Source organism: Amblyomma americanum, chromosome 10 (assembly GCF_052857255.1).
Source record: "Amblyomma americanum isolate KBUSLIRL-KWMA chromosome 10, ASM5285725v1, whole genome shotgun sequence".
Lineage (NCBI taxonomy): Eukaryota > Metazoa > Arthropoda > Arachnida > Ixodida > Ixodidae > Amblyomma > Amblyomma americanum.
Genome location: NC_135506.1, coordinates 124066990 through 124091299, shown reverse-complemented (window position 1 = coordinate 124091299; position 24310 = coordinate 124066990). Strand labels below are relative to the sequence as shown.

The following is a 24310-nucleotide window of genomic DNA, read 5'->3' as shown; positions in this document are numbered from 1 at the left end:
GAAAACCACAAACGAGGCAGTACATGGGGATATGGGCTGGACATCGTTCGAAGCACGGGAAGATCAGAGCGAAGAACGCCTGAGGAAATTGGACGATAACAGGTGGGCAGCTGAGGTATTTAAATACCTGTACAGAAAGAGCGTTGACTCACAGGGGCGGAAACGAACTAGAAAGCTGACCAGTAAGTTTGCCAGACACGAGGAAGGAGAAAGAAAGAGCATTAAACGACAGGTTAAAAACGTCGAAGGCAAAATTGGATATATTCAATGGTAAAGAAGCATAGTGTAGAACTATATCGATACTGGAAAAGGCAGATCAGGAAGGAAGCGTTTTACGATAACTCAAGAGGCAGTGCCCTCCTCTTTGAAGGTAGCTAAGTCAGGGTGTCTTAGAACGCGCAGCTACAAAAAGAAATTTATCGAAGAAGATGACACATGTGGTGTGCAAGGAGGTTATGTTTTAATATATAACCTCCTTTGTGGTGTGTGTGGTAAATCTTCAGAAACAATAGAACACATCATTCTAAAATGTGGTAGTATCCATCCCGATGTCGATTCAGGCACAGGCACCCTTCCTGAGGCTCTAGGGTTTAGAGTTAACAATAGTCATGAAAATAAAACTGCGGTGGAAATTAGCAAAAAACGATTGGAGGATTGGTGGCTCAAAAGCAGAGAGGTGACATAAGTTTTAAAGTGTAGGAAGCCGTAGTTTAAAGAAAATGGCGAATTTTATTAACAACTTACAGAAGAGTTAAACAAAAAATAATGGAAAAAAACTGATCATGGTGGCAACTACTACCGCCTCGTTTCAAAGGGGACGCTCCTACCTTCCATTCATCCATCCATCTATCCTCGAAAAGGGCGCCGGTTGTGCGTGCACGCGCGCGCATTCGGCGTCGGCCCTGTTTACTCGAAATTTGCACGTGGGTCCGGTGCCGCTGAGATTTGCCGTTTTGCTCTGCTGAGAGAGATTACATGGCAAACCTGAGTGGCGCAGCTGTGCTCGAGTGCTAGGATCCGTCGGCCGACACGATGCTGTCCAGCGACGCGTTCCGGACGCCGCGTCCAGCCGGGCCGAGCAGCGCGGCTGGCCCGTCGGCGGACTCGCTGGAGAGCGCCGTCAAGCAGGCGGAGAGCGCCTTGCAGGCTGACAGCGCGTACCCGCTGCTCGTGGACCTGTTCGCGGCCTGCGGACCCATGCCGAGCTGCAGCGGACTGCAGGACCACGACTACCCGCCGGATCCGCTGGGCGCCGCCGCGCCGGCCTCTGCCGCTGCCACGCGGAGGATCCCGCTGCCCGCCGAGCTGGCCGAGCCGGTCGGTGGCCGCTTCTCTGCGCTGTTGAGACACCGGGCCGCTGAGATGTGTAACAGGGGTCGCGGATGCCAAAGCATTTCCCACTCCAGAAAAGTCGTAGCGATCCACTGGCGTACCATCGGCTCCATTTGTGTTTTGGCCAGTTGCAGTTGTTTTTGTCAAGCTGGGCAGCGAGGAGCAGGGCGCCACTGAACGAGGACGGTTGCTCGGAGTTCTTGAAATGACGCCTTCAGTCTCCTCTGTTCCACACCCTGTTGCTCTCCCTGCTAGTGTTTTGTTGCAGGGTGCTTACGGTGTCACTGTAGACTTTGGACGAGACTAGTCAGTCAGACATTCAGAATGGCACAGCGGTCAACAGCTTTCGGGGGAAAACCTGGAGCTGTGTGAGCAGACAACTTTAAACAAAGGTGGCCAGAAAATAGGCCCTATTTCATATATAGTCTGTTCTTTACGATTTAAGTGAACAGCTTGGCGAGCGCAGCAGTTTAGTTCCGAAGATGAGGTCAAGCAATGATCCTGCGCCCTACGTATCATTTTTAGCTGCACACATCACATGTCACCATCATCCCGGTTCACTTACCCCGTACTTTGTTTTTCCCGTGTACCATAAGCGAGTGGAATTCACCGACACAATGACTCAGTGCCTAGTCAGTTCCCGGAGCCCTTCGCTACGGCGTCCCTCATAGCCTCAGTCACTTTTGGGATGTTAAACCCCATAAACCAAACCGATCTGCAGTATATAATAGAAAAAATAAATAAAGGGTAGCTTACCAACTAGCCTAAGCAATACTTGGGATCATCAGCACATGTGAGGCCCAGTAACTTATAAGGGCAAAGAACCAATAAGTGTCAGGTCCCTCTTATTTCCTGCATCTAGAGTCTCACGAGACTAACTTGTCTCCAGTGGCCCTCACAATGGTAGCACATTCGCAGCCTTGCATGGTCTTCTGTGCATTAGTAATTCACTTAATAACTGCACAATCAGTGTTCGGTCTCTTAAAATGCATCTTCTGTTGTGCATGATTGCAAGATCATACCATGTTTTTGGAATCATGCATTTCACATTGTAATAAGCTCTGTGCAGTTCTCAAGCTTCTGTGTTGCTTTTAGGAAATTGTGTCCCTCTGTTAAAAGTAATTTGTGCCTTTGAAAAAGAGACCATGTGCAGAACTAATTCCCCTTAAATCGGAGATCAAATGCTAGTAAAGATGTTCTGCTCCTTACCAGTGTGCTGTGTAAATGTGAGTGACAGATGGACATTTTCAGTTCATTGTAGTTTCCCAATGTCTTTGCAGAACCAGCTTTGCCAGCATTGTCTGATTTACTGTGCAGATGGCGCAGGCCGCACTACTGTGTCGGCAGGGATTGTTTCCAGAGATTGGCCGCGCCTGGCTGACGGTGGACAGCGACCTTTTTGTGTGGCGCTTCGAGACGGGGGATGACCTGGCCTACTTTGACGGCCTGAGCGAGGCCATTCTGGCTGTCGGGTTGGTGCGGCCACGGTGTGGCGTCTTCCAGGCGCACATCCACTCGCTGCTTTGCCTGGCTACCTGCACAGAGATTGTGGTCCTTGGTGCCACCTTCCAGCGGAGCGGTGCCGGTACGCTGGGGCAGCCATTCATGCACCTGGGTCTTTCTAAAGGGATATAGGAAACTAGGTGATTGAAGCGTCAAGTCTCATCTGCGCATTTGTTTGGAAAAGCGCAAAGTATGCACAGTGATCCGTATTTATCTATCTGGGTTGTAAAGGATTCTGCACAAACTACTTGCCTGTTTGGGCTCAAGCACTGACCATAGGGTAGCTTATGATAGTCTACATTTTGCAGTAAATAATTTAAACACCAGGACTTGCCCGAATGTCTGGAATTGGCGAGAAACTGTAGTTGTCTGCGCGGAGAATTTTTGTCTAGGCAAGAGCAGCAGATTTGACAGGCTGCGCCATCTGGGGTACTGTGAGACCTACCCCAGCTGTGAGCAAGGATATTGGTTGCCTCGCAGTTCAGCAGATGGCGCAGCTTCTCAAATCGGCTATCCCGCTAGCCTCTATTAAAATTTTGCACGCAGACTACTCCAGTTTTTCATTGATTCCGGGCAGTCCAGCCAAGTTCCGATGTTAAATTAATCATCAAAAAACGCAGACTATCATATGTTACCCTCTGGCGTGTGCCTGGGCAGAAAATAGACCAGTGCTTTGGGCAGGAGAATTTTTTACAACGTGGACAGATAAATGCAGAACACCCTGTACATATTCACAAGGGTGTGCTTGTACTAAGCTGCTTCAGTCAGGTGGGTGAAGTTGCCCTAGAGGAAAGCTGCTGGCTGAAATTTCAGCATCTGCGAACAACTTCATGTATGGGGAAGTTTGAACAAAGCTGCAGTCATAACAGTGGAAGAGGGTAATCGTCGTTGCGTGTATTAAGTTAGGTATTGACTGTTAATTTTAGATTTTGCAATAGCGTTAATGACTAATTAGGTCATAATTAAAAATCTACTCCACCTTGGGAGGGTGTGTGTCGTGATCGTCATTTTGGTGGCTGCATTTCCTTCGAAGTGAGCGTAAAAGGGAACAGAGTGGAAAATTTATGGCATGCACTCACTCGCTTCGCAATGCAAGCTCTGTGCCGTGCTGAACCAAGACGCTGTGACGACTAATTTGCCATTTGCAATATCGCTGAACGTAAGTTGGTGCTGTGATTGGACGGTTGTGCAGACCGTAATCTACACTTTTCATTCCTTTTATGCAGGCACTGCAAGAACCGCGAGATGCTACTGTTAGGTTTTTAATTTTTCTGCAGCAAATAAGATGGATGAGCTAAAGAAATCTTGCTGTGTTTCTCTTCATATGTGTGTTGCAAGACTTCGCAGACGAAGTTTTCGTAGGTTCGCCATGGTACGTGCCCACACTCACACCTAAAAAACTTAACTTGTGAGCTAACTCGCAAGCTCAATGCAGAGCCACACCACTGCGGCTATCGAGGACCCTAAGGGACGCCGAAAAACCACCTCTGGCATGTCAAACGTGTCGGTTACTGGCGATTGACCATCTGTGTACATGACCGGTTTCGCGCTGCCAGACATTACACACGATCATGATGCAGGACGCTTCAACAGCTAATAGAGAGTTCTAATAGAATACACGTTTGCACGCAGTAAACGCAAGCATTTTGCGGGACATTATGCTTTATGTTACATCATTCAACATACGCAGACGAGATAACTCTGGTGATAGTGGCGCCATCCGGTTTGAATGAAGGGAACAATTTCTACAACAAACTGGTGCTTGTCAGGCCTAGGAGCTATCGAATCTTCCAGCGAAATGAAAAGCAGGCCAAATTTATCGTTCATCCAATTTGTTATAGGCAAGATAAGACGAAGCGAAAGCCCTTTGCCCAGTTTATAACCAGTTCACGGGCCGAATAACGCAGCAACACCGGCAAGTTCACTTGGAAGTGAGAGGCTCTGCTTCAGAGCGTGCCGCCGTATTGGCTGTCCTTGAGCACCTGCTGCGTACGCTATGTGTTTGACGTCACCATCTGGTTTCTTCTACCCTTTTCGCTGCATCCGAACCACCACATCCGCTTCCGGTGTTTTGACCAATCAGGTGTGGCAGCTGCAGCAGATTATGACGCTTTTTATTATGACACAAACTCTAACCACGGACCCAGGAAAAGTATGAGGACTCCCAGGGATCTATGAATGTAAAGTAGAGAATGACCTTCTGTATACATGGAGATTAACCCGTTACGCTATCGCGTCATACCCTTATGGTGGAGCTTAAAGGGACACTGAGGAGAAATTGAAGTTGGTTTGTATCGATAGAATACCAGCTCCTGATCACAAAAATGCCGCTCTTACTGAAAACAAAGCTCGTGTAAGGTAGAAAATAGTAAGAACTAAAATACAGGTATCGCCGCCACAGGCCAAACTCGCAAGTACAAGCGTGGTGACATCGTAGGACAAGAGACGCCACCTTGGAGGAATTTTCCTTCCTACATGGGGTGCGAATCTCTGAGGCTGACAAAGGAAGATTGCGCGGTTCAATATTGAAGTAAGTTTTGTTTTAAAACCGATAGTGCACTTTTATCACACAAAGAAGGCAGACAAAAGGCAACCTGAATGTTGGAAGCAAAGAAAACCGATGCTTGGCGGCGCCACATGCGGCCAGGAGAGTTTCTATCGCTTCGCGTCTATGAGCTTTGCGTGCCCCATGGTTTTGTTTTTGACGCGCCTCGATTTGCAAGCGCTGAATAGCAGAGGAACTCCAAGTGCCGCTTCAAGTGCTAGTTAATCTTTAAAGGAGCCTGTTAAGGCTCGTCAAATGATCGCCACGGTCGATGAAAAACTATGATGACACGATGGTCGGTAATCGTACAAGGCAGCACTTGTGCCTTTGCACGCTCGCCCGGCGAAACATTCCCGGCTGTGCCAGTCAACTTCAAACTACTCAACGGAAATCATTTATTAGAGACGGGAGAGAAGGTACAAGGCAGTTCAGAAAATTGCTGATGGCCTAGCTGTGTTAGGCCAGAATATACGTAGCGAAAGCGCGGAGATTTCTGCATCGGAAGAGTGCATTCACTAAACGCGCCTTTATTGTTGCTTGCTGCTTGTGCCGTCGTGGCGGTGCGGTAGCGTCTCCGCCTCGAACGCCAAAAGCCCTGGTTCGATTCCGGACCTCGGCAAAAGATTTTTTTTTTTGTTCAGTGAGTGGGCGAGGGGTTTCAGTGGCTCCCATAGATGCCGCCACCGAATACGTTGGTTAGCGGTTAAGCGCAGGCTCTGTTAAGGCGCGTTTATGCTCCGGCGTAACACGCGCGCGCGCTACACGGCGACGTCACGTCGGCGACGCCGACCCGTTTGGCGGCTTCGGCGCACTCTGACCACACTGGCGGGGAGACTTGGAGCATGTGTCTATTTCGCGCCGAGTGCGCCAGCCGCCGCCGGCCCGGCCAGACTGATTCGGCTCCGCGGCGAGGTGCGCGTTGTGACGTAATTCAATAACTTCGGCAGTTTGGCGGAGCTGTTCTTTTCGAGCTCTCGGCTAATTTGATCCATTCACGGTACACATCTGAAGCTACATGCAAGTGGCCGAGAGAGCCCGATTCAGTGGACCCGTTGGATCTAGCGGAAGCCGTTGAAGCATCGTGCGTCGCCTTTAGTTTCAAGGCGCCCACTTTAAACGCGACCGCCCTTGAGCACTTATCCGTTTTTTGTGGCAATAAAATAAATAAATTACTTGGCCATTGCAATCGTGGGAGACCTCGAAGCCGCCTGCTGCCCCATGCGACCATGCCGTTCAAGGAATCCTAATCCGTTGGCCCCAAAGCCCCGGCCAGCCTCCGATGGGCGCAACGCGCCGACCTTGTCCTGGCGCCTCGCGACTCCCCGCACTGTGGTTATGATATTTAGTTTGCAACGGCCGCTCACTGAGAAAGGGGGGAAACGACCCGCCGGCGCCTAACCTAACCGTGCTCCCTCAAAAGCATCGCACGCTCTATGGGGCTGAGGTCGCTGAAATGCAGGCCGGAGATTTTGCGAGAACTACGTCGTCGGGTTCGGGAACGGGATCCATCGCAACGCTGGCAACACGCCGGTGCAAACGTAAACGAAGCGACGGTGGCGACCCCCGATAGATGCCTTCAACGTGCGGCGGCGGTAGCTTTCATTTCGGCAGCTGCTAGACCGCACCGCTAGCTGCCAGAAATCACGGAGTCTCCGTTTACATCACGTTTCACGTCACTCCGTCCTGCGACGTCATAAGAGTTCTCCGTGTCGTCATACGAGTTCTCGAGTTTGAATCGGAGCAGCGGGAAAAACTTTTTCAACTTCGAATCCAAATTTCTCTGAAATAAATGCATCTTTCGCTGCCGGACAAGCGGCAACAAAGCCATGAAGTGCCGAACTCTCAGATTTTGCTAACAAAAAAAAGTTGATAGGGTTCTCCTCAGTGTTCCTTTAAGTGTCTCCTCCATTTTTCTGCTTTACAAGTATGCTTGTGCAGCAGATCCTGCATCTGTGAGTGTTGTGCAGGTGGGGAGGAAGAGCTTCTGCTTCTGCCTGAGCCCCTGTACACGGTGTCGGCAGACAACGTCCAAATGACGTGCGTGGTGGGCACAGCATTGGGACGCATATTCCTGGGCGGCGCCGACGGCTGCCTCCATGAGATAGTCTACTCGGCAACCAGCAGCTGGTTTGGCTCACGCTGCCGCAAGGTGAACCACTCCAAGAGCGTCCTCTCCTTTCTGGTGCCATCCATTGTGAGCCTGCCCTTTGGCGAGGAGGACCCCATTTCCCAGGTATTCTTCTGTGTGTTGTGGAAAGAAAGGTGCACTGCCTGCATCTGGATATCCTCCTTACGAGTAAATGACATAGACTTTTGCAAAAAAAAAGTGAATTTTTGGTTATTTTCGTGATTTGAAAGCCACATCCCCCCTTAAATGGGAGAGAGCGGTTGGGCAACCAAATGTGTGAAAAATTTGTTACATTCCCGATTGCCCGTTACAGCAGTGCCTCTTATAACAGGGTTCAGCCGTATTAATTTTAGTGCAGTAGGACTACTAGGCACACGTTCCGATTTCGGGAATACATGCTGTCAGCTGGAAAAGTTTGCAGAATCTGCAGGGCGTGGCAGAGCGAAGCAAAACTGCGTTGCTGTCCCATCTGTCTTCAGAGGGCATGGTATAGAGGCTCACAGCATGCCTGGCACGGTAATGCCGTGAACCTGGACACCATGCTTTATGAGAGCAGGTGGCGCAGCAGTGGAGTTTTGCTTTGCTCCGCCATGCACTGCAGGTCCCGTGAAGTTTTGCAGCCAACAATATGTACATACATACATACATACGTCCCTAAAGCCTGCTTTGCAGCAGGCAGCCCATCTGCCAGATCTGTACCTGGGTGAAGGCCTTCAAGGTGATGCAAGGCGTGTGCATCACTGCGAGGAGCCAAGCTCAAAATTTTCGGCCTGAAACTTGCTAAAAAAGAAAATGCATAACGTGCATTAAAGACAATTTTCCAGCATTTTTGCAGCCACTATCGTGCTTCTGAAACTTCACTCCGACATCTTTACCTAAGTTACCACAATCTTTACTTCACTCGATTACGAAAGAACAGCATCATAAACAGAATTTCTGCGAAAATGCATTACTAGATCAAATCTACATTTCGTGGAGCGTCAGTGTGCTGAAAAATGAAGAATACCATATTTACTCGCATATAGGTCGACCCCTATACATTGGGCTCGTCGAGAAATAAAAAAATTATTTGAATATAAGTCGACCCATATCCTTTGAAAAACGGAAGAACATGCATACGACAAACCTTTATCCACAATAAACTTGGCCACTAAATACCGCTAGTCGCTGTCACAAGCCACATCCTCGTTGGATATGTCAGGAAAGTTTTCCTCTTAGGATGCTTCGCAGGCGACCTTGGCATCCCAAATGACGTCGTCCTCGCTGCTGTCGAGTGCATTAGAAATGCAGCATTTTTTTTAACCCTGTCCTGATGGTCTCAGCTGGAAGATCTTCCCACGCATCCTTGACCCATGTCGCCACTTCGCTGAGCGGGGCCTTCTTGCGGCGTCCCGTTGGGGCCATGGCAGCATTGCCCTTCGCAAGCCATTCTCTGTAATATTTTGAGCAGGGTTCTTAAAAGGCTTGTTCACGGCGACATCCAGGGGTTGTAATTAAGACGTCATACCTGGCGGGATGACGATCAGGTCTGTGTCTGCCTTCTGTAGGGCTTCCTTGACACCCGGGAAAATGTGGCCTCTGAACGAGTCCAAGACGAGCATGTTTGGTAGGCCCAAGTCAGCAACTGGTCGCTTCATCCAAGCAGTCTGGAACCATTTTTTAATCATCTCCTCATTCATGAATCCCTTTTATTGGCACGGGTGATCACTTTTTTTCGGGAATGGTTCATTCTTTGGAACTGTCTTTCGGCAAAACACGATGTAGAGTGGCAACTTCCAGCCATCTGCAGTGCAGCACAGCATAACAGTAAACCGCGTATGCTCGTGGCCAGTCGTCAACAGGCGCACGTCTTTTGCCCCCTTCGTTGCTACGGTGGTACGGCTGGGCATGTCGAAATAGACCGGTGTTTGGTCGGCGTTCCCGATCTGGCCATGACTATAATCCTTTTGATGCCGGAGCTTCAGAACGTAGAGCTGGAATTCCATCAGCCGTTCCTCGTACTCTGGTGGAAAACGCTGGCAGATGGTTGTTCCACAACAAAGGTAGAGTCCGTTGCACCACATAAACATTTGCCGACTTATTTATGCCACCCAACGCCGACTCTCTTTAAATGTTGACAGACCCATCTCATCTCGTTACGCCAATTGCCGAGCCTTCGGTTGTATGTTCTCGCACGACACCTGGACACCCTTCGCACGCTTCTCTTCCACACGAAGCCTCAGTTCCTTTTCGAGAGCTTCATACCTCCCGGTTGCTGTGCAAAGCACAATGCTGCCCATTGCTAGCAAACAGTCGGTCCCGCTGTTGCCGCCGACCCCTAATCAACTTTTCATTTACGTCGAACTCACGCTGAGCAGCACAGTTGTTCGAGTTCTCCGCAAAAAGAATCACTTCTCGCTTGAAGTCAGCAGTGTAGCTCTGCCGACGTGACATCGTCGCTCAAGCGCACAACTGTGAATGCGACCGCAGAACGGCGACGCAGAGGGAAACAGCAAAGACGGGCGTTCCGAGTGACTGGTATACGAGGCCCGTACGAAGCAAGCCTGAAAGCGGACGCCAGCGCCACCTTTATGAATTAGTTAAACCAGTGATTCTTTTATTAATTGCACTATTAATTGCAGTAGCGCTTTTGTTGGATTTTAACTGTCGCAAATTTTTCATTTTTAATATCTATGTTATGCGCGATTGTGGCTTCGACATGCATGCTGGAGCGTTTGTTTTAATCACGACCTCCTCTATAAACTTTAATACACTGGCTTTGGTACCTACCTATTTAAACGCCAAAATAGACTACTTATCAAGCTGTCTACCGCGATGAGAGCACAGAAATGAGCGAAAGAGTGATGCGGGTGCACACAGCAATTCGCTGTTATTTTTGACCGCCAGGTCAGACCAGCACTGCTTTGTTGTTGGCCCGCCGGCATGGCCGTCTCGAATGCAGTCGGCAGCATTCAAAGTAGTTTCAAATGTTTTTATTAGACTTGCCAATGCTAATTTTTCCTTTACTTTTTTGTGTGTGTTTACTGTGAACAAACATACGGTAAAATTCCAAACAAGCGCTCCCATCCATCAAGGGCCCCCTCTAACTTCACTGTTAATTTCACATTTCCGCACCATTCCCGGAAAGCGCCCACCCGTTCCGTGCTCTTATCATGCACCGCGCCCAGGCAACACTGGCCGGCCCTATCCAGTCCAAGAATCCAATCCAATGCTGCTTTTCAAGCCATTCGCATGCTCGTTCGCCAACCGCCTTTTGTCGTCTTGTTTTGGCGTTGTCAAGTCGGCAAAGCATTCGTACAAGTGGCGCAGAAAATTAAGGTCATACAATGGCCTCTGGAAGATGGAAGGAATGTGCACCAAACGTCTCGAGACTTCACGCTGGACCAGAAACTCATACGGGAATGGGACAAGAATTTCGAGGAGTTGCTACGGGAAAGTAAAACTTCGAAGTTGAGTAAAGGCGCGCTGGTGTTTAGTGAATACGTGGACGATGCGCTCTTTGAGTTCTTCAAGCGGGAAAGAACGGCAGGACGTTTTAAATCCATGTGCAGTGTGCTTTTTCACATACTCATAATTACTGATGTGTACATCAGTACACAAAGGTACTTCACGAAGTCAAAGACTATAACGCATTCACTAGGTCTACTTTTATTCATTTCAAACCAACGAGTCTTTGTAGCGTGCTCTGTGCGTGCTCGCCTCGCAGTCTGAAAGACCTGGTTTCGACTCTTTGTTATCTCCACAATATTGGATATTCTCGTGTTACAATGCCGCCAACGCCAACAACCCCGACACCTGCTTTTCTGCGACATGGGGCCCTTAAAGGGACTGTGCAGTAAATTGATTGAGGTTACGTAAAGCAGACGAGAGATAGGCATTCCATCCTCGTCCACCCAGCGCAAGAATTGTTGAGCTAGCATCAATAACAACGAAGGTATACACGATTAACAATTGCCTCATCCTCTCCCCCTCACCTCGCATACGTGGGGCACCAGAAAAAAAAAAATTAAACAGCTTTGGCACTGGGCCCCACCCATAAATATGCCATCCGCTCACGTTCGGTTTGCAACTTCTAGTTGTCGCACCGAGCTCCTCAGCAGCAGCGTCGGCAGCGTCTGTCCGGTCTTTCTTCGCCTTCCTGGATTGCGGCGCATGTCGGATTCATTTTGCTTGTCATCTGTTGTAGTTAGGAGTAATGGACACGGAGCAAGGCATATTCATCTCGGGCGGACGAAAAAACACTGCGAGTGGCTCCAGAACTCTCAACAGAAAGAGGTGGCAGAGGTAAATTGAAATTATATGCACAAAGGCAATGACCTGGCTTACACTTGCCTGAGGGGCTCGTGCGGCGGCACGAGGAGACGACTTTCATGGCTGCCAGGAGTGTGCCCGTGACGTCGTGGCTGCCGTGACTCCAGTGAATGACAGCATGTGGTGGCCTGCTGACTTCACTGAACTAATAACGTCTATTTTCACGATTTTATTTCCAAAATCAATCACTACGAGTACACCAATCGACCCGCGAATTTAAAAAAACACGGTTTTTATAAACTCATAATAAATTGCCAGCTCAGTTCCGAAGACACGTACTTAGTGTGGATGCTCCTAGCATCATTTCTAAGCATTGAAAACATTTACAAGGAACTTCCAATTCATTGCATAGTCCCTTTAACACTATTGCAATAAGAGTAGTTCACCATACAACCAAATGAAACAGGAGCATATTTCGTTGCAACAAACTGTAGGTGCCGTGTGGGTGGCACCTTCTGGACTTCGTTTTACCTCTTGCCTGTGACTCTCCAAGACTTCGAGAAGCAAGAATTAATTACATGTGGCAGTATGATATGTGGTTGGTAGGATGAATCACTCTTACTCAATCCATGCCCAAAAAATAGTTCATTCTCGTTGAAAATTATAGCCAGAGGGCCTGAACACTGAGCTCCTCACAGCTTCGGCTGCGGTTTTCAATGCTACCACTTCGGTTTATATCTCTCTGTTTTGTCCAAACTCTCACAGAAGTTTCGAGAAGAACGAATGATATGTGGCGGAGTAATATGGTTATGTGGATGCACTACTCCGCAGTCTCTGCAGCGTTGCCTGCTATGTATGAAACTTAGTACCGTAAAAACCGGAATATAGGTCGAACTTTTTTTCAAAAAACCATGGTGAAAAGTCGACCCCCGTCTTATATACCGGTCATTGGCGGAAAAAATACGGAAGTCTTGCAACAATGGGTGGCTGAAGTCAACAGTCTCCATCACCATCGCCATCAGCAGCGGTGCTGCCATTTTGCGTTTCAGTAGATGCAAAGCGGAAGCTAACGGCAATTTACCGTCGCCTTCAAGAAAAACACGATTGAGTACGAGGAAGCTCACGGGAACCTGGCGGTACAGCGCGAATTTGGAGTATCCGAAAAGAGCATTCAGTACTGGCGGAGGCAGAAGCTGCGTATTACAACTTGCAGCAACCAGAAGAAAACATCATTTCGTGGGCAGACCGTAGTGTATCGAGAATAGGAAGGAAACGTTGCGCTGCGAGCAAGATCGCTGCCTGTGACTGCCGAATGCATCCGCGTGAAAGCGGCAGAGATCGCGCGTGCCTCTAGACTCACGAGAGCGCAATTCAAAGGTTCGCCATCCTGGTTGCGGCGATTCATGAAGAGGAGGGCTTTGCTCTATGGCGCCGTACTTGCCTGTGCCAGAAACAAACACGCGGGCCGATTGGTGCGCGATATTGTTAAAAAATTTGCCGGGTGTACATACAAGCAGCATTTAAATGAAATTAAATACTGTCACCATTGTCCAATCTCTCGAGTCGCATTTGTTTCAAAGTAAGGATGTCTTTCGGTACTTTTCCCATTGAAAAAAGATTTTTTTCATTTTTAGAATTGGTTAGTTAGGGGGTCGACCTATATTCCGGTCCGACCTATAGTCCGGTTTTTACGGTATATAGTCCCTTCAAGCATCGTTCGCTTTAAGAGGTGTCTGTTGTATCACAGAGCAATCCAACTATTTTGTGATAGCCAGTGGAGCTGGCACATTGCGGCAAAATAAAACGAGCATGCTAAACACCAGCTCTGAAGGTGAGGTGTGCATTTTTTGCATGAGGTGAAATAAGAATGACAAAAGGAGGGTGTCTTCATTATGCGAGCAGGTCCCCGATCCACTCTCATAATCTTAAGTGAGGTAAATGTGACCCACTAATCCACCTTAATTCATTTTTTGGGCTGAGCCAACTTCCAAATGCTATCCCATTTTCTAATTTATGAATGTGGTTAAAAAGACCTCAAGTTTTTATTGCTAAAATGCACCTAGCAATCACCTATGCAGTTGTCCAGTGAGGTGGATGTGACGTCTCGTGGTCTAAGACAGTGGTGACGGTGCAGGTGGTGGTGGACGACAGCCGGCATGTCCTGTACACACGCTCGGAGCTGGGTGCCCTGCAGGTGTTCGACCTTGGCCCCGAAGGAGACCAGGCCAGCCGGGTGATTGCACTGTCCCTGGCGTCGCTGACCCAGATGGCAGCCCGCGTGGCGCCCACGGTGGACGCTGACAACTTCCGTGTGCTTGTGCACATCGAGCCGGTGCCCCTGTGCGAGTCGCTGCAGACGCACCTGGTGGCCGTGACCCAGACCGGTGAGTGGGGCGCTGCTGCCCAAGTTCAAAGCCTTCTGTGAGCTGTGATGCATGTGAGTGGTTGCAGTAGTGATGTAAGAAATTTTGAGTAGTTTTTCTGGCTGCCGAAGCTCCTTTGCATTTGGACCAAATACCATTTAAATGTGGGTAAGGACCGCACTTTTTTTTTTTTTCAGATTTGAGGGTTAATCTTTGCGGTGCGGCCCATACACGCGATGTGCAAAAAAAAAAATTAAGTAAAAACACGGTTACAACTGTGCAACGCAAGGTGCAGGGATAGCTGTTTAGGCCTTTAGTTTTGGGGGTATATTTCTGGCGCATTGATGTAGTGGTAACGTGATGCACCCCTGCGCTGGCAGGCGGCTGTTCCAAACAGAGCCACCCGTAGGCTTATGCGACCCAGGTTGACCAGCGCAACCGGTTATGGTGCCGCTGCCGACGGCGACGAGAAAGCCAGGGATGGGCACCTAACGCCGGAACCACGCGAGCAGCCGTGCAGCGGCAATGGCCTTGCACTGCTCATGTTGTTTCTGTTTTTGCTATCCGTATTATTTTTCACTGCTTTTGAGCATTAACTGTTATAATGCCACGTTATATGACGTTCCAAACGAGAAAGCACCAGAGATCTGCGCTGGAGCATGGCACGTTGTGTCAACTGTGGTTGCTCGTTGCGATCGGCGTTCCTCTCATGTCAGTTCATGCTTTAGCATCGCGAAACTTTCGCATGGTTCTGCCAAATTTCAAGTCATTCAGCACTAGCTAACAGATACAGTAGCCGACGGGTAATTCGGACTCCAATAATTCGGACATGTAGGATATTTCGGACTTGATCAATCACCGTCAGTCACCCCATAGAATATTTGCGACGGGTTTATCGGACTTTAAAAGTTCGAAAATTCGATTTTTCGGACTATTTTCAGTCGCCAGTGGACCAAAGTCGGCCATCTTATTGGCTTTTCGCTGGTCTAAAAGGCGCTATCTTGGTTTGAGGTGGATTTACTCTGCAGTTGGATTGGCTTGACATACTTTCGGTACCTCATTTTTGCCAGTAGAGGTCCCTGTGATCTCTGACACTTCGAGGTGGCAGTTGTATTGTCATCGCCGCCAACTTGCTTTTGTCGCCAACGTTGTCGCGGGCAGTTATCGCTTGTCTCACGCGTTCAGAATTGGTTGTTGGGGCTCGGCAGACACCTGAACCGCACATTAAGGGAAGGGATAAAGGAGGGACCGATAGAAGAAAGTTAGAAAGAGGTGCCGTAGTGGAGGGCTCTGGAATAATTTCAACCACCAGGAGATCTTTACGTGCACTGACAGCCCACAGGCGCTTTTACGTTTCGCCTCCATCAAAACGCGGCTGCCGCAGTCTGGTTCGAACCCGGGTACTCCGGATCAGTAGCCCAGCTCCCTAACCACTGAGCCACCGCGGCGGGTCTCAAACGTTCGTCATTCGCCGTTTCGTCACTTAGTTTTATCCAACCGTATCGACCGAGTGGCAGTCCATCTTCACAAAGTTACATCCGTTCGTCGTTTTGTGATTGCGTCCGGCGGTTCCACTGCTTTGAACGATAAGTGCCTTGTCTTTGCATGTGTTTGACGAGCGGTGTGGTGCACACCCTGGTTGTGGACAACATGGCCCCGCCGGTGCCGCTGGGTCCATCAAAGAAGCATGGGAAGTATTCAACTAAGCGCCGTGACCTTGCTGTCCAGCGTGTACAGTGAAAGCACAACTTTGGCGAAAATACAGGCGCAAATTGTCACCAGCAAAAGAAATTTTCCGCAAGGTAAAATCAGTTACTTTTTTAAGCCGATTTCATCTCAGTAAAGTGATTTTTTTTGTACTTCACGGATTTTTCGGCCTGTTCGATTATTCGGACCATTTTTCAGGTCCCTTCGAGTCCGAAAAATTGGTCGGCGACTGTAGATGGCGTAGCCAATCACCACAAACCTTCATTACATGGAGCTCTCAGATACACATGCTTCAATGGGGGTGGTGCTGACGGATTGAGAAACTTTGCAATGTCGAGGAATTCGCTATATGGAGCATCCAGGTTTAACTGTAACAGCAATAAAACCAGTTCCAACCAGAGTGTTGGATGGGACAGGGGAGGACCGCAAAAAGAACATTTGACACTCAATGTAGACGCCATATCAAGTAACCTAAATTCTTTCGCATTTTTGGAGAATGCGGTTAAGAAGTCCCTATAGTTTTTACTCATGCTGTGTTTGCTTCAGTATACCCGACAGTTCTTGTTTCACAACCCGGTATACATCGATCATGTTGGGGGCAGCGAGGCCCCAAGGATATTTGCTATAACAATGATCTTTGCTGCTGTGCTTCAAGCAAAAGGAGAGTGCCTGTCTGTCCCCATCTTAACTATGAGAACGAGGCTCATGTATAATGAAGGAGGCAACGGTGACCCAGCCCTCTGCTCTGTACACATAGGGAAACTTTCGCTGAGCCTGTGAAGGAGTGAAGAGTCGGCCCTCGTGTGATATTACATTAGAATCTCGGTACAATCCCAGTTGATATGAATTCGTATAATGCGCTGGCCAGAAGGTATTTTGTGCAATGAGCAGAAATTCGGAACGGCAAGCTGCGACCGCACCCTCGAGCACCGAATACCTGCTGCCCATACATTACCGTCGGTGCGATCGCCAGTCGCGTAGTGCGCATCACGAGCAGTGAGCGGCAGTGTGATGACCCCCATAATGCGCAGGTCCACACGGGACGGAGAGGCAAAGAGACACCGTATGGCTCAGTTTAAACAAACAGATATATTCAATAATTATACATGATTAAGATTCAGAGGCTGGGGCGTCCGAGCTTACGTGCCGACGACTTCATGGGGGCGATGGAGTGGCTCCGGAGTTGGGCTCGAGCGGTTGCTGGCAGAAGCTGCACGCCGTCGGGCTTCGGCGCTGAAGGCCCTCTTGGCGAACGATGTCGTCCTGAGCGTCCTTCTTCCGTACTGCTTCTCGATTTTTATATCCTCTTCTCCACACTCCCTAGGGTGAGGACGCCCATGCCGGAGGGGAAGGAGGGGGGGCTAGGGCTTTCACTTGGGCGCACAAACATACCACCGCACTTATTGTCTCGCCCCCCTCACGTGTTGAGTCCGAGGGAAAGAATGTTGTCTTCGAGGTAGCGCATAGCGTCGGCTGTGGTAAGGCGCGCTCTGACCCGCTGACAGTTCCCGCGTCCTGGAATGTGCTCGCGAGGGCCGCCACCGGAACCGCCACGCCAATTGGGGAGGATAAAGCCTGTTTCCCCGCGGCGGCGGCGGCGGGTCCGGTTGGGTCCGATTGGGGCTTAAACCCCTTCGTTCTGGTTGTCACTCTCAACGAGCATGGCTGGGTAATTGATGATGCCTGTCATCTGGGTCTCCGTCTACGCCGCGCCGTCCAACGTGGAACCTCGTAGCACACACAAGGAATGTACCTCGTAGCACACACAAGGAATGTACCTCGTAGCACACACAAGGAATGTACCTCGTAGCACACAAGGAATGTCACACTCGCTCACCCTCCAGAAGAATGTTCTCCGAACATTTGAGTCCACGCAGCTTCCCTTGTCTTTCTGAATCGCCTCGCACAGTGCGTCCGACAAAACACTTTTCGCTGCACTCAACACCACTGCACAACACCATATGCCTCCGCTGTCATAACTGGCGTCTCCAGGGGCAGCACTGATCTTCTTTTACAGATAAACATGAAACTCAGCACCCAAGCCTCTCCTTTCTAGTCCAAACTGGACGAAATAAATTTACCACAGTTACAAAGGAGCTCCCACTTCTAGCACGATCACGGCACAGACAAAAATATAGATAACGAAAGGAAGTAGGGCAGGTTCTGCATGCGCTCCGCATGCTCTCCTGTGAAGGTGTTACTTAATGACAGAAAGGTTTAACTACCAACTCCGATAACTTAACACATAAGCACATAGCAATGTTATGAGCTGCGGCATTACACAATTCTAACCAGTTCACAACTCCGCTCTGTTTACGCCATTAGTCCGACTTAGCTTTCCGATTTCGCAGCGGATATCGGCCTTCATGAGTCATACTAAGTAAGTCTGTGCCCCTTTGTCTGCTTTGGGACTCGCAAGGGCTCGTGGCAGGAGCCTCTCCTGGCGTTATCTGCGCGGCAACCTCGCGCGCTTCTTCTTCTAGCAATGCATGAAGTAAATCCGGTGGCATTCCGGCCGTCACCTCGGGCGCCTGCCGAACAAATGCAGGAGAGGGCGTTTCTTGCGAACTATCTGCGCGCTCCGCTTCACTTCTGTCCCCATCAAAATCCGCGCTTTCCCTTTCCTCATTTCGTGAATACTGAACCGGTGCCGACTTGAGGCGATTTGCGTGTATCCTTATCAAACGCCGGTTCACGTCTCGGACTCTAAAGTTTACCGGAGAAAGCTTCTCGACAACCTCGCACAGTCCTCTCCTCTTCGTCTGGAACTTACGAGCTAGCCCAATCTGCCTTTGGCAGCTTTCAATGTACACGCTGTCCCCCACATCAAACGGAGCGTCTCTAGCACTGCGATCGTGCACCTCCTTCCTGCGCTTCGCCGCTTTCTTTAAGGCCTCCTTTGCGATGTCCCTCGCCACTTGCAAGCGCGATTCTAGCTCCACCTTATAGTCGTCCAGTGAAGCGTATGGGACACGACGGGGGCCCTCTGGCACTTCACTAGGCTGGTCCGGGTCTCGGCCGTAGAGAAAGAATGGCGATTCGCCCGTGCTCTCGTGTGCTGCGGAATTGTAGGCAAACATTGCATACGGGAGCCACAAGTCCCAGTCCCGCTGGTCGCGCGAAACAAAATGCGACAGGAACCCGGCCACGGTTTGGTTCAGTCGCTCCACCGCGCCGTTGCAAGCCGGATGGTACGGTGTTGTCTGCTTCTTAGCGATCTTAAGCAGCTCGCAAACTCTCCTCATTAGCTGCGACACGAAGTTCGTTCCCCGATCTGTCAAGAGTTGCCTCGGGGGTCCATGTCGGAGCACGATCTGTTCGACAAATGCTCTTGCAACCGTGTCTGCCTTCTGATCTGGGAGTGCTACCGCTTCCGCGTATTTTGAAAGGTGATCGACAAATACTAAAATGTACTTGTTTCCGGAAGTGGTCGTGGGCAAGGGGCCCATTATGTCCATACCTGTCCGCTCGAAGGGAGCCGAAACCTCAGGGAACGGCTGAATTGGAGCTGGTCTTCGTCCCTTGGGTGTTTTTCTTTCGAGACAGGAATGACACTTCGCACAGTAGTCTCTAACATCCTGACGCATGTCACTCCAAAAGTACAAACGCTCCACACGCCTGCGTGTCTTCGCTACGCCAAAATGACCGGCGCATGGCGCATCGTGAAACGCGCGAAGAACCCTTTCTGTCCACGACCGAGGTATGACGACTCTCTCCCAAGCGGTTTTCTCTGGTCTCCCTTTCCTGGTTGGCCTCGTGCGCCGACACAGGGTGCCGTCTTTGTCAATGAAATAACCTAGCTGTTCGGGGTGAGACGGTGCGCCCTCTAAGCTTTCGATTATTCGCTTCAGGTCAGGATCTTTGCACTGCTCTGTGCGTAATTCGGCGGGGTCGACTACGGGGACAAACTCTTCTATAGCTGCCACGGCAGCTGTGCGGCTGAGTGCATCAGCATTCAGATGTGTCTTTCCTGACTTGTGCTCAACTTCAAAGCAGTATTCCTGCAGGTGTAGATTCCATCTAGCGAGTCGCGAGCTAGGGTCCCTGACACTCATCACCCATTTCAGAGGATGGCAGTCTGTGACTAGCTTGAATTTGCGGCCGTAAAGGTAGCATCTGAAGTGTTTTACTGCCCAGACAACGGCGAGGCACTCCCTTTCCGTAGCTCCGTACTTTTGCTCTGTGGGGCTCAGCTGTCGGCTAGCAAAAGCAACGGGATGTTCTTTGCCCTCGATAACCTGAGATAGCACGGCACCAACTGCGAACTTTGACGCATCTGTGGCCATAACGAAGGGCAAATTAAAATCCGGGTGGCGCAACAGCGGTGCACTCATTAGCTTCCTTTTCAGGGCCTCAAAAGCATCCTCCGCGTTTTCGTCCCAGCGAAAGGCGACATTTTTGGCTGTTAAGGCGGTGAGCGGCTTAGCGAGCTTGGCGAACTCCTCTATGTGCCTTCGGTAGTAACCGATCAGGCCGAGAAACTGCCGGACCTGGCGGACGCTAGTCGGGGATGGAAAATCCGAGACACACCTTAGTTTCTCAGGGTCCGGTCGCACGCCGTCAGCTGAAACAACGTGCCCGAGGTATTTCACCTCGTTTTTGAGGAATTGGCACTTAGAGGGCTTCAGCTTGAGACCCGCGCCTCTTAGTCGCACCAAAACCTGCTCAATATCGCGCAAATGGTTCTCAAAACTGTCACTGTATATGATAATGTCATCCATATACACGAAGCACAGCCTCCCCAGAAGACCTGCCAGGATAACATCAGCGGTTCTCTGCCAGACAGCAGGGCTGTTGGCCAGACCCATCGGCATTCTTTTCCATTCATAGTGCCCTGAGGGCGTGTTGAATGCCGTTTTCTCGGCATCTGCCGGATCCATTGCTATCTGCCAGAATCCCGCCGCCATGTCCACTACCGTGAAGTACCTGGCAGAGCCCAGCTGAGAAAGCGTCTCCTGTATATTGGGGATGGGGTATGGATCGATGCGAGTTACGGCATTTAGTTTGCGGTAGTCCACTACCAATCGATACGAGCCATCTGGCTTTTCCACCAATAGTGCTGGTGCTCCCCAGGGTGACTTTGAGTGTTCGACAATGCCGCGATCAATCAGGTCCTGCACCTGCCGCTCCACCTCCTCACGTTGGGAGTAAGGAATCCTGTACGCACGCTGGTAAACGGGCGATGAAGTGCCGGTTTCTATCCTGTGCTTTATAACGCCACAGCAGCCCAAATCCAGGTTGGACGCGGCGAATACCTCCGAGTAGTCGTTCAGCAAACCAGCCAGAGCCTCCCTCTCCCTGGATTTTACGTGAGAAAGATCGAACGACACCTTTGGAGCAGCCGAAGGACTAGCATGCTCTACAGTTGCGAGTACCGTATCGGTGGGCTCACGTTTCTCTATCGCAGAGGTCCTGCACCTGCCGCTCCACCTCCTCACGTTGGGAGTAAGGAATCCTGTACGCACGCTGGTAAACGGGCGATGAAGTGCCGGTTTCTATCCTGTGCTTTATAACGCCACAGCAGCCCAAATCCAGGTTGGACGCGGCGAATACCTCCGAGTAGTCGTTCAGCAAACCAGCCAGAGCCTCCCTCTCCCTGGATTTTACGTGAGAAAGATCGAACGACACCTTTGGAGCAGCCGAAGGACTAGCATGCTCTACAGTTGCGAGTACCGTATCGGTGGGCTCACGTTTCTCTATCGCAGAGGTGAAGAAAGCCAATGTTTTGTTCTTGGGAAGGCTCAGTGGCTGCTGGCTACAGTTAACCACCCGTAGGGGCACTCTGTGGGCGTCATTAACTGTCACGAGGCACGCGGCTGCCTTCAGGCCATTGCTGAGAGAGTCGACCGGCTCAAGCACTCCCACGGCGCCGCTCTCTACATCTGAAGGCACAAACGCGTACAAAATGTGCTCCGACCAAGGAAGGACGACCGCCTCATCGACCAGCCTGACGGCAACCCGCGAATATACCTTCTCCAATGATCCCACTGTTTGACGGGTGTCAATATCGGTAATGCGAATCTCAGCCCCTCTCCTGTTCAAAAACGGAACTTTTGATCCGCCCGCATTAACCTCTTCCTCAGAGAATGAGACTACTACCTTCCCTTTTCTCAAAAAATCCTGCCCTAATATACCTGACACTCCGTTTGGCAGAGACACCGTGTCCGGGCATACGTAGCAGGGGTGCTCCAATGCAATTCCGCCGAGAGAGAAGTGTAACCGGTAGAGTCCACTTATGCCAAGAGGATCCCCCGTTATGCCTACAAATTTGGTTGCCATACCACCAGACGCTTCCAACACCTCGCGGTCCCCCTTCCTTCGAAGCGTGTTAAAACTGCTCTCCTTAAGCAATGTCACCTTTGACCCCGTATCTATCAACAATTCCATGCAACAACCATTTAACTTGCAACGCACAACAGGGCATGCCTCGTCGGCCACACAAACTACCACCACCTCATCATCCACTGCTCCCTCCCCACGCTCCTCAGGCTGGGGAGGACTAACTAGTTTTTTGTCTCGGCATCTGGAGCCCCGCTGTAGGCTTGCTTAGGGCGTGTCTCGCCTGCTTCTCTTTGTGGCTCCCCACGGCGCACGTTTTGGCAGAACCTGGCGATGTGTCCGCGACCCTGGCAAGCGAAGCATACGATTTCTTCAAAATCTTGCATACCGCGCCTGTAGCTTTGTGGCGGTCTCCGGTTTCCAGCGAATGGGCGCTGTTGAGCGCGCGCTTCAACCTGGCGTTCTACCTGCTGAGATAGCAGCTGTTCCAAGCGATCTAACCGCTCTGTCAAGAGAGCAACCTCAGGGTTGAGCACCGCTCTCTCTATGACGCGTACTCTCGCTGCGGCTGTCGTTAACGCCTCATTTCGTTCCTCATCCAAAGCGGCCTCCACGGCTTGGTCGAAATTGCTCGGCTTGCGCGAGAGCACGAACCGGCGCACGGGGTCTTGCAGACCAGCCACGAACAAAGCGGTCATTTCCTCTTTAAGTAGATCCTCCGCGTATTTCTTCCTTAGCTGGTCTCCTTCCTCCTCCCTGCTTAATGTATCGCGTGCTAGGCGCTGAAGCCGCGACGCAAATGTTCGCACGTCCTCCCCTACCATCTGTCCGGCGTCACGGAACCTCTGTACCCGCACGTGACGTGGTTCAGTGTCGAAATGCTCAAACGCGAGCTTCTTAAATTCCGCAAATGATTTTGTGGATTTTACTTTTTCGTCTCGCCATGCAAAATCATGAGCAGCTCCTGCCATCTTACACCTCGCCATTCCCAGCATTTGAGCATCGGACCATCCCCCCATTTTCCCAATCTCTTCTAGCATGGAAAAGAAATCGCAGATTGGAACCCCTGTCTTATCTCCCGTAAACGTCGGAATGACGCTTCCTAATGCCAGCATGCTTGCTCCGAGCGACGGCTGTGGAGTGGGAGCTCCCTCAGATACAGACATTTTTTTTTTTTTCAAGCCCTCCAGTGCCTGAAGGCTCTCAAATGGGGGTAAAAGTCCCACAATCAGTCCCGTGATTCCCTTTTGATTACAATTTTGAAGTCATGAATGTCACAGCATTCAGAGGACATTTGCTTTTGAGACCCCACTTCTGACACCAGTGTGATGACCCCCATAATGCGCAGGTCCACACGGGACGGAGAGGCAAAGAGACACCGTATGGCTCAGTTTAAACAAACAGATATATTCAATAATTATACATGATTAAGATTCAGAGGCTGGGGCGTCCGAGCTTACGTGCCGACGACTTCATGGGGGCGATGGAGTGGCTCCGGAGTTGGGCTCGAGCGGTTGCTGGCAGAAGCTGCACGCCGTCGGGCTTCGGCGCTGAAGGCCCTCTTGGCGAACGATGTCGTCCTGAGCGTCCTTCTTCCGTACTGCTTCTCGATTTTTTTATCCTCTTCTCCACACTCCCTAGGGTGAGGACGCCCACGCCGGAGGGGAAGGAGGGGGGGCTAGGGCTTTCACTTGGGCGCACAAACATACCACCGCACTTATTGTCTCGCCCCCCTCACGTGTTGAGTCCGAGGGAAAGAATGTTGTCTTCGAGGTAGCGCATAGCGTCGGCTGTGGTAAGGCGCGCTCTGACCCGCTGACAGTTCCCGCGTCCTGGAATGTGCTCGCGAGGGCCGCCACCGGAACCGCCACGCCAATTGGGGAGGATAAAGCCTGTTTCCCCGCGGCGGCGGCGGCGGGTCCGGTTGGGTCCGGTTGGGCTTAAACCCCTTCGTTCTGGTTGTCACTCTCAACGAGCATGGCTGGGTAATTGATGATGCCTGTCATCTGGGTCTCCGTCTACGCCGCGCCGTCGAACGTGGAACCTCGTAGCACACACAAGGAATGTACCTCGTAGCACACACAAGGAATGTACCTCGTAGCACACACAAGGAATGTACCTCGTAGCACACAAGGAATGTCACAGCAGCATGAATCGGTGGTGGCGCATGGGCAAAAGTAGGTACTGTCAGCTGAAAACAGA

At 50.5% G+C, this 24310-nt stretch overlaps 1 protein-coding gene across 1 annotated transcript in view; it reads left to right on the top strand.

The window, feature by feature from the left end:
• The first annotated feature begins 840 nt into the window (after positions 1–840).
• Positions 841–24310, top strand: part of Nup154 (nuclear pore complex protein Nup154) — a 73033-nt gene continuing 49563 nt past the window's right edge. The window contains exons 1-4 of the mRNA XM_077640499.1: positions 841–1317; positions 2650–2917; positions 7348–7613; positions 13894–14143. Of these exons, the coding sequence (XP_077496625.1) occupies positions 1033–1317; positions 2650–2917; positions 7348–7613; positions 13894–14143 (1069 nt within the window). The 5' untranslated portion in view covers positions 841–1032. The remainder of the gene's footprint in view (positions 1318–2649; positions 2918–7347; positions 7614–13893; positions 14144–24310) is intronic.